This window comes from Lolium rigidum, chromosome 5 (assembly GCF_022539505.1).
Source record: "Lolium rigidum isolate FL_2022 chromosome 5, APGP_CSIRO_Lrig_0.1, whole genome shotgun sequence".
Lineage (NCBI taxonomy): Eukaryota > Viridiplantae > Streptophyta > Magnoliopsida > Poales > Poaceae > Lolium > Lolium rigidum.
Genome location: NC_061512.1, coordinates 259,660,098 through 259,670,200, shown reverse-complemented (window position 1 = coordinate 259,670,200; position 10,103 = coordinate 259,660,098). Strand labels below are relative to the sequence as shown.

The window sequence follows — 10,103 nt, the reverse complement described above, 5'->3', positions numbered from 1 at the left end:
GCAAAAATCATATATATACATTGAAAGAATAATCTCTAACATAAACAATTTCCTTGATTGCTTCTGTGCTTGCAAGATCAAAATGCTTCACATAAACAATTTCCTCTTTTCTAATTCTCCTATATCTTCACAGTTGGTTGGTAATCAGGAGTTGCAGACACTGAAGTGCTGGACACAGATGAGGCTCCGCATGATAGTTACATGACATCGCCATGGAGCGGAGGGATGCGGCCTCCATCTCTGCGGAGGCACTTCTCCTGAGCATGAACATGGCGTACTCCATCACCGAGGCATTACATGGCAGCGTGATTCTGCCACCGTTGGTGCCTACGAAGCTGAACTCTTCTTGGGACATCCTCAAAAGCTCACTGAAGACCGTCGTGTCAAGGAGCACCAGTGGCACCTCGAACCTCATGCCATCAGCAGTGTACATGGCACAGTGGCCCTTGCTAGCCACCAACGTGTACGACGTGCCGCATGACCCTTCGGTTTCTTCTTTCGACGTTGATGACAACCAGGTGAGCCTCTTCCTCCTGGTGGCCGCCACCCTCTGCAACTTCTTGGCTAGCTGAGCGAGTGCCTTGGCACTCATCATGTTGGTTTCTTTTGTTCTTGGAAATGTGAGAAACTCTTCTGCTAGTTGGAGATTGGAATGCCTTTGTATGTTGATGAAGTGATGTTTTTTGGAGGGCACTTAGCCATGGATTTATAGCTCAAGGGTACAGCAGGCGCCCACACGGTGGAGTGTGATGGTTGGGCAGGAGACAATCCCCATGGGCACATCACATGTGGTGCTGCGGTTTTGGAGGTGCCAGGATGTGATCTGGATTGGGTTTTGATGAGCCAAGTGTTTCGCACTCACCAGAGCTGGGGCTGGGAGCCACCACAGCCGTGGTGATTTGTTTGCTGAGGAAATGGCATGACGACCCCATGGGGCTCTGTAGCCACAAGCACATTTCAGACATGGATGGTGCTTGAAAATCTCATCAAAATCATTCATCATAATGTTTGCAGCTAGTTGCAACAACATTGCATGCAGAACACTTATGGCCTTGTCTCCTGCCCACCGCTCTTGCTGATAGCTACACACAACCTGCACGCATATGCACTGCCCTGTGCCCACTCTTCCTTCTACTTCTACTATAAATCCATGGTGTGTCCAACACAAACCTCTTCATCTCATCTGCAAGCAACATCACAGTCTACAACACAGCTTCAGGCTTTCAGAGCCAAAGTGAAATTTAGCCAGCCAGGAACACATCAGACTCAACCATGATCCATGCAAAGAAGCTTGCCCAGCTGGCCAAGAAGTGCCAGCGGATGTTGGTGCCTGGAGCCGGTGTCCGCCGCCGGCAGGCCCTGGATCCCGAGGACGAATGCTGCAGCACAACATCATCTGTTGTTGCCGACGAGGGCCACTGTGTGGTGTACAGCGCTGATGGAGCACGGTTCAAGCTCCCTCTGGCTTACCTTGGAACAACAGTCTTTGCTGAGCTTCTGAGGATGTCTGAGGAGGAGTTTGGCTTCACGAGTGGCGGCAATGGAGGCAGGATCACACTGCCCTTTGATGCCATAATGATGGATTACGTCTTGTGCCTTGTCAGGAGAGACGCCTCTGAGGAGGTCGAGAAGGCGTTCTTGAGCTCCATTGCTGGGCACTGCTGCAGCTACAACTCTAGCTGCATGGTGCCATCAATGGAAATCAGCCATGAATTAGCCCTTTGTACTTAGCTTTAGCTTCTCTTTTTTTTTTTTGGTTAGGACAAGAGGAGCTCTGTATAGTTTCATGTAAGATCCGATTATCACAGGAAGTGATATAAAAGAGACACTTTTTCGGGGGAAAATGATTGTTTTGACGCATCCTTTAACATAGTTCATATAGAGTACTGAAGAAAGTACAAAAAACCATGGGTTTATAGTTCGCGGTCATGATTTCCGGGAGCAGGAAGTAGCGACTAAAAGGGGAGGATGGAGATGACTGGAAATTGTCTGAACTCGGTAACAGCACGATGAAGGAGATGGCGATGGGGAATAAATAAACTGGTGTTCCTACCTCTGACAGTCAGACTGAGATTGCCTATCTCAGATGGAGGTGGGTTGAGCAGTTTGTAGGTTCTGGTTAGAGGTAGTAATGACGTTTTGCTGCCTAGGAATGGACGCTTCCACTGTCGTTGCCGGAAGTGGCCAATTCTGGATCTCCATTCGTCACATCGTCTCACCACACTCTGGTGAGAATTCCATATCAAAATAAGCACTCTAATCAGTAGCAATATGTAGGAAAGCAAGTGAATTTCTGATACATGTCTCTGGTACTTGCTTTTGATCTTCTGTTCTGTAGACATTACACAGAAATTAAATGAGCCTTGTAGTTGAACATACGTTAATATGACTTCATTTTTACTATTTTCTTCGAGAATGGGATCTATTCACTATTTTTATATGCAAATTCATTATCTTCTTTTGTGAAGAAACTGCAAGAGAAAAAATTGATAAAATTGTGATGGCAGGTTCTGGATTGATTAAAGCCTCGCACCACTGAAAAGGCGTAGATTGCATTAACAATTTAACATTAAGAGAATAACAATTTCCGTTATTTTTCTATCTATGTAAAAAAAATTGCTGTACTAACAAGTAGTACTAAACAAAACAAAAACATTAGGAGCTGAAAACAGTCACTTGTTGGTTAACACACATAGATGGTGCCATGCAACTTGTATAGTTGGCATGGCATCACTATGGAGCTGAAGAATGCCTTTTCAACCTCCACTGAAGGATTTCTTCCAAGGAAGCACATCGTGTATTCCATCACCATGGCGTCACATGGCAACATTATCCTGCCATCGTCACTGCCAAAAGTAACTTGAGTTGCAGTTCTTTGTTCGTGTTGAAGGATGGTGTTTAGAGGGCACTGAACCAAGATTTATGGCTGAAGAGAAGCAGGAGGCCTGTCAAGTGTCGTTGATGATTGGATAAGGGGACACGGCCATGAGTCTGGTGCGTGCAATGTCGCAAGCAGATCAAGGCAATGTTATTGACACTACATGTTGCTTTGGGCCTAACTGTTTGGTGTGTGCCGTCACCATGCACCACCAGTGATGTGTTTAGTGGATAAGTAGCACGAGGACCCCATGCAAACTAGGTTGAACGCGTGAGGGCTAATTCTTTAGCTATTGTGCAATGATGTGTTGGCAGACAATCTTTGTGACTTGTGATAGGGATATCTAGCCAGCATGTTAAGTTGTCAATAGTTTTCCTTTGGCAGATGATAAACTGACTTAGTTGGATTTCTGGTTGCACTTTAATGCGTGTTGTTAACATTTTGATTAGGTGCCAAAGAGACGGTGTTAATTGTCGCAACACATGCAACTTGCTGAATTGATGACCTACCTTACTTGTAGCATTGCATGTGGAAGCCATTCTTCACTACTAGGAAAAGGCCTATAGATGGAAATAGCACTACCGGCGCACCAGCAAATCCATTCGCCGGTGGCAAATAGTGCCGACGCACCTACATGTCGCCGCGCCGGCGATGGTGTCTTACTGCCGGCGCACAAGCAAAAAAGATGCGCCGGCGATAAAGTTCGAAGGGGACCAGACCAGATCCAAAAAAATCGGTGGTAAGTTTCTTACCACCGGCGCTGCAGCATGATGGTGCACCGGCGGTAAGGGCTGCCATGATTTTCCCTCCCCACCCACCCCCCCGGACCGCCTTTTCAGTTTTGAAAAAAATAAAAGAAAATGATAGAAATTCAAAAAATAAAATCCTTTGAACTGCCCATGTATTATGTAATCTAGCTTTAATGAAAATTTGAAAAAATGAATTTCGATATATTATGCAAAATGGTGTCATCTTTCGGTAAAACGAGATTTCTGGTTGCATACGACCTCCGATGAAAAACGTTTTTATAGAAAAATCTATCTACGCGAAATTTCCTATCCGAATTCAACCGCCTACGGCCGTTTGGAGATAAAATGGATTCGTCAATTGGAAAACAGAAACAGGACTTTTTTCAGGTTTAAGATTTGGGTGAAAAAAAGAAAAAAAATACCCCCGGCGCACCACCATGCTAGGTGCGCCGACGGTAAGCTGTACTATATATTCAAGCCGGCCCTCCTCCCTCTTCTCCTTCCTCACTTCTCCCCCTTCTTCTCTTTCCCTCCTGCTCTTCTCCTTGCAATACTCACCGACGACCTCCTCCTCCTACTACTATGGTGACCTCCTCCTACTCCGGTGACCTCCTCCTCTAGTAACCTCCTCCATCTCCGGCCTTCTCCTTCTCCTCCTCTTCCACCACCTCCACCTCCGGCCATCTTCTCCTCCTCCTCCTCCTCCTCCTACTCCTAAACCACCACCACCTCCGGCCTCATCCTCCTCCTCCTAAACCACCACCTCCGGCCTCATTCTCCTCCTCCTCCTACACCGGCGCGGCAACAACGACAAGGCGACGCACGGCCACTGTTTTCGAGGACCCGAGCTAGATGAACCCGAGCTAGATCATCGGGCTTTTTTTTGAATTTCGAAAAAACGTACCGCCGGCGCACCAGGCCTGGTTCGCCGGGGATAATTCATGTTACTGCTGGCGCACCAGCTGGTGCGCCGGCGGTAACTCATTACCACCGGCCTGTTCCCACCGGCGGGCTCTGGTGCGCCGGCAATAGCCGTTTTTGGTGTGCCGGCAATAAGGCTTTTCCTAGTAGTGCTTAGAGCATGTCTAACAGACCCCTTAAAAGGGCCAAACCCGTATAATAACCACCGAAATACGGGGTAGGGCTCTACCCGGCCGTCTAGCGGACCCCGTTAAACAGGCCCCACATCGTTTTTTTTCAGTTTCGGCTAAGGGTGGCTTCTGCCCCCTACTTGTGCGGGGCGGGAGAGGAAATACAGGGCAAACCCGGCATCCCATTTCAGCTAGGGTGCGCGGACATTTCAGATTTCGCACCCGTTTTCCCCCGCGCCGCCGCCGTAGCCACCCGCGCGCCGCCGCCGGAAACCTTCAGATCCGGCCCCCTCCACCGCCCGCCGCGCCGCGCTGCGTCGATGCCCGCCGCACCCCTGCCAGACATCCGCGCCCCTCGACGCGCCCCACCGCACCCCCACCGCGGTCTCCTCTGCCATCAAACCCACGGTGAGTACTCCGCCGCGTTTCTCTTCTTTTCGCCGGTAGAATCGATATGCTTGGAGGTTGATCTATGCTTCACGGTGGTAGATGACTTCAGAGGATGTTCATATGGAGGATTTGGTGGATTCGTTGACCGATTGGTCCTCATCGGAATCCGACGATTCGGACCTCGACGAGCTGCTGAACGACGACGACACGGAGATGCTGCTGCTCCTGTTCGGCATGGCATGGAATGTATTGTGGCAAAAGCCGTGATGCTACCATTGTTCTTGAAGCTGTGGCCTCGCAAGACTTATGGATTTGGCATGCTTTTTTTGGACTACCGAGGACACTCAACGACATCAACATCTTGAATAGATCCCCTTTGTTTGCAAGACTAGTTAAGGGTGAAGCTCCAACTTGTAACTACAAATTTATGAACAATGAGTACACCATGGGGTACTATCTCACAGATGGTATTTACCCTAACTATGCAACTCTTATCAAGTCTATTAAAGAGAAAAAAGGCAAGGCTTTGACAAAAAAAAGAAGCTTGCTTCACCAAAAATCAAGAGGCATGCCGCAAGGATATTGAGAGAGCTTTTGGTCCTGCAAAGAAGCTTGCTTCACCAAAGTTTGCCATTGTCCGGGGTCTACAAAGTTTTGGGACAAGGAAACTCTTGTTGAAATCATGACATGTTGTGTGATTTTGCACAACATGATCATTGAAGATGAGAGAGGGTTGAACTTGCCATGTTTCTATGACAATGTTGGCACTCGAGTGCAGCCCCAGCGGAACCCTGATCGGATTGAAGGTTTTCTTGCAGCGCATCGCAGCATTGAAGATGCCGAGACTCATCACCAGCTCACCCAAGATCTGATTGATCACCACTGGCAGTTGCATGGCCGCCAATGAGTTTTTACATTCATTTCCTATTGTTGTACGTGAAACAGTTATCTTGATTGTTTGATTGCGGGAACATTTGTTATTTGTTTAATTCTTCCATTAGAACATTTGTTGGCAGTTCCGAAAAACATTATTGTAATAATTATGACGATTATTGTGTGATTTAAAACTTTTATTCAATGTGAATGTTGTATTGGTTGTAATATCCAATTTGTCAAAAACCCTGTTGTGGGGGGTTGAAAACTCGTCTGAGCTAGCAGACCCCGTATCCCGGGGTCTGCTAGTGGAAAGTGAATACAGGGCCCTCTACTTGCGTTTTACGGGGCAGAAAAATAGGGGGTTTGTTAGACATGCTCTTAGCTCTTTCTCTGAACTTTCCTATTGGACCTTCGACCAGCTGCATGTCTGAAGCGAATAGCAGCATATACTTCATCTTGCACCGACACTACCTTCTGTAAATTTTTGTGGATATGAGATTCAGTTTTTCAGTACAACAACAACAACAACAACAACAATCAAGCTTTTTGTCCCATAAAAGCTAGATATGAAACCCCCAAAATAAATATGACTTATAACCCTAAATACTTTTGGAGTAAACCCTGTCTTTTCTTCTATTTTCTGTCTTTTATCCTACTTTGTTACTTGTATTGATGGCCTTCTAAATTTTTTCCTGACAATTTATCATTGTAAATGGGTACTTTACTACCGAGTCATTTCACAAATTCACAATTTTGGAGTAAACCCTGCCTTTTCTTCTATTTTCTGTCTTTTATCCTACTTCGTTACTTGTATTGATGGCCTTCTAAATTTTTTCCTGACAATTTATCATTGTAAAGGGCTCCTTTACTACCCAGTCATTTCACAAATTCACAATTTTTTTTTATATCCTCTTATGGCCTGCTTGGATGATAGATTGTAAAGAAACTTGGTTTGTATTCTCGTTCACCAGTATGCAACTTTCGATATCTAAAAATAGAGTTGCAACAATTACTGGTTCATTTGGTAGTCTTCTGCAACTAAAATATAAGAAAAGAATGGTTATCATGATTTGTTGTACATACAGTCTCCTATTATCTGTTATCTAACTATCTTACATTACCCAGGAAACTACACAAAACAAAAGACAGCATCAGGGTCCCTGCATGCATGTTCTTCAGAAGCTACAAACAACAAATTTGTTGGCTGGTCCAACGGCTGGCATCACACAGCCAGTGTAGTGGCAAAAAGTCACCATAGAGTATAGCAGCGCATTCTCGACTTCAGCGGAGGCATTTCTCCTGAGCAAGCTCATGACATACTCCAGGACTATGGCATCACAAGTCAGTGTGATCTTGCCATCGCTTGCAAAGCCAAACTCCTCCTGAGACATCCTCAGGAGCTCGCCGAAGACCGTCGTGTTGAGGTACACCAAAGGGACCTCAAAACGCCTCCCATCAGCCGTGTACATGATGCAGTGGCCCTTGGCTGGTACAGAAGTGCAGCAACCTTCATCTTCCTTGGCTGACACTGTGAGCCTCTTCCCCCCGAGTGCTTCCACCCTCTGCCACTTCTTTGCCAATTGGGCAAGTCTCTTTGCGCCAGCCATAGTTGGTTCTCGGTCTTTGTGTTTTCAGCTGAAGTGAGCTATGGATGTTGCAATGCTTAGTTTGTGGATGAGCTGATGAAGTGATGGGTGTTGAACTAGCCGTTTGCTGAATTTATAGGCGAGGGGAAGGACATCTTGACAGTGAACTGTGGTTGTCATTGAGAAGAGTTGGCAGCTGGCTAGGGACAAGGCCATGGTATTGGTGCATGCAGTGTTTCAGTATGATCAATTCAGATTAGATCGTGATGGGGCTAAATGTTGGGTGTATGCTGGAGCCTATAGTTGCAACCTGTAACCTGTTGATTTGCCTTATCAGTTGTGGCAGCCATACCAAACCGTGCAGGGAACAAGAGGTGTGTCGAGAACATGGCTATTGACAACGTGCAAGGAGAGTACATCGAATTCAGAGATTGAATAATTTAGGCGAGCACTGATCGATTACGCCATCTACGCACTTCTCCTGACAGATACCTGACATTGTTATGTGCTTTGTGCTTTGTTCATGCTCTTTAGATCAGCCTGTGTTGGTCTAGCACATAATCCGTTTGATTTCCAGCATCTCACATGGTGGCTGCTTCGGGTCTTGCGGCCTCATTTCTTCTAGGGTACAGGAGTACACAGTACTAGAACCAAACAGATTATGAAGCCAACCTTTGTTTCCTCTGAAAGTGGTAGGTACTGTCACATGACCAAACTGAAGCTGATGTCTCTCGTAGTCTGATGTGTGTTGTGTTTACTGTTTGGTTCCAGTGCATAGTGATCTTTCCAGTAATGGTACAGCATAAGAAAAATTCAGAAAAAGAAACCTCTCACTAAGAATGCCATGGCACATGTATTATTAATTCATTGTGGACTGGTTCAGCATTGACTTATCCAGCTTCTCTAATCCTTTTCGTTCTGAAGCTGTATACGTTTGGGAAAACATGTTTTGGTACCTGGTCTTTGTTGCATTGAGCTTTGACTGCTTTTTAGAATCATACAATCTGGTTGGCTTGATTAGTTTGACAATGGCGACTGAAACAGATTTTTTTTTTTTTTTTGCGATAAACTGAAACAGATGTTAGCTTGGATCTTGATGTTGCAATTCATCTGTTTCAATGCCTGAATTTGTAGGGTCAAGTGCAGTGCATGCACCTGTCAGTGGCAAGCTGGAAGGGACTGGTCAACGAGCAAATAGCATGCATAGCTGCTGCATACAAGCACAATGGATACGCGCCGCGTGTGTACATTCTGATCGACGGGGCCAGGTAAGTGCCGTATCTGTTAGTAGTAGTCTTAGTAGTAGTATAGCTAGTGTGGTTCCTGTGCTTTGGTTGCACAGTTGATGCAGCGTGCCATACTGACCAGTTCAGTGTGGAACCGGCATGTGGGATGCATGCTAATCAGGCACAACGTGTGTGATGATATTATCAATCTTCGGTTCCATTAGAGTAGGTCTAACAGGCCCCTTATTTCTCTGCCCCGTATAACGCGAGTTTCTCGCCCCGTATCCCAAAAGTGCGTCTTGCTGAACCATTTCGTCTAGCAGACCCCGTATTTCGCCCTGTATTTTTAAAAATTAAAACCCCGGGAAAATTAAACCATAGTTCATCTTCATTGATCATACACTGGATCATACATATACATAGCGATCTACTGCGATCCTAGCTACTCGAGGATGATGAATGGCACGAAAGGCCCCCTGGCGGCAGCCTCCTCCTCTGCCCTGGCGGCAGCCTCCTCCTCCGCCCTGGCGGCAGCCTCCTTCGCCTGGAATTCCGCCACGGCGGCGATGGCCGCCGCCTCCTCCTCTGCCTCCGCCCGAGCTTTCTCGGCGGCATCCGCCTCGGATTCGGCCACCGCACGCCGGATGGCCGCCTCCTCCTCCGCCACCTCCTCTTCCTCCGTGCCGCCTCCGCTTCCTCCGCCGCTGGTGCTGCCGATGGTCGCCCTCCATGCCGCCTTCGCCGCGCGGTCGCGCTGCCACTCGGCGAGCCACTTCTCGAAGGCTTCGCCGCTCATCGGCTTGAGCGGCGGATCTTGCCGGTACCACCGCCCACCCGCGGCGTACTCCCGGGAGCGGATCCGGCACGTACGGCACGCCGGCGTGCACGGCACGCCGCACGGCGGCTCCCCGCGGCGGAGCGCTTGCACTTGAGCCGCCAGGCTTCCTCCACGGTGTCCGGCGAGCGGGATCGCTTCGATCCGCTCGCCGGCGAGGCACTACTACGGCGGCGGGAGTCCATGCAGGTGGCGGCGGGTGGAATGCGGCGCGGGGGAGCGACTAATTGCTCGTCGGAGCAGGAGGAGGAGGCGGCGGCGCACGGCGGAGCTAGGGTTGCGAGTGAGGGGTTAACCCACCTGCGCCCGGTATAAGTAGGGGGCGGAGGGGCCGATTTCCTGGGCCCCGTATTCCGCCGAAACGGGGCGGCCCGAATACGGGGCCTGCTAGACGGCCCAAACCGCGCCTGCCCCGTATCTCGCCGGAATTTTACGGGGTGGGCGGGTTATAAGGGGCCTGTTAGACATGCTC

The 10,103-nt window shown here is 48.2% G+C and overlaps 3 protein-coding genes and 1 pseudogene across 3 annotated transcripts in view; 2 read left to right on the top strand and 2 right to left on the bottom strand.

Annotated features, from left to right (window-relative positions):
• Positions 1–39: 39 nt before the first annotated feature.
• On the bottom strand, positions 40–682 carry LOC124652397 (annotated as a pseudogene).
• LOC124652394 (auxin-responsive protein SAUR36-like) lies at positions 166–3,142 on the top strand. The gene has a single exon (XM_047191409.1). It carries the CDS (start codon positions 1,273–1,275, stop codon positions 1,729–1,731), a length of 459 nt encoding a protein of 152 aa, XP_047047365.1. The 5' UTR covers positions 166–1,272; the 3' UTR covers positions 1,732–3,142.
• A 4,017-nt stretch (positions 3,143–7,159) lies between these two features.
• LOC124657531 (auxin-responsive protein SAUR36-like) lies at positions 7,160–7,591 on the bottom strand. The gene has a single exon (XM_047196069.1). The coding sequence runs from the start codon at positions 7,589–7,591 to the stop codon at positions 7,160–7,162; it is 432 nt and encodes a 143-aa protein (XP_047052025.1).
• A 245-nt stretch (positions 7,592–7,836) lies between these two features.
• Positions 7,837–10,103, top strand: part of LOC124657530 (disease resistance protein RGA4-like) — a 6,463-nt gene continuing 4,196 nt past the window's right edge. The window contains exons 1-4 of the mRNA XM_047196068.1: positions 7,837–7,855; positions 7,908–7,983; positions 8,148–8,211; positions 8,705–8,838. Of these exons, the coding sequence (XP_047052024.1) occupies positions 7,837–7,855; positions 7,908–7,983; positions 8,148–8,211; positions 8,705–8,838 (293 nt within the window). The remainder of the gene's footprint in view (positions 7,856–7,907; positions 7,984–8,147; positions 8,212–8,704; positions 8,839–10,103) is intronic.

Excerpts from the sequence above, each read along its gene's own strand:
- LOC124652394 (XM_047191409.1), top strand. The coding sequence starts at position 1,273 with ATGATCCATGCAAAGAAGCTTGCCCAGCTGGCCAAGAAGTGCCAGCGG.
- LOC124657531 (XM_047196069.1), bottom strand. The coding sequence starts at position 7,591 with ATGGCTGGCGCAAAGAGACTTGCCCAATTGGCAAAGAAGTGGCAGAGG.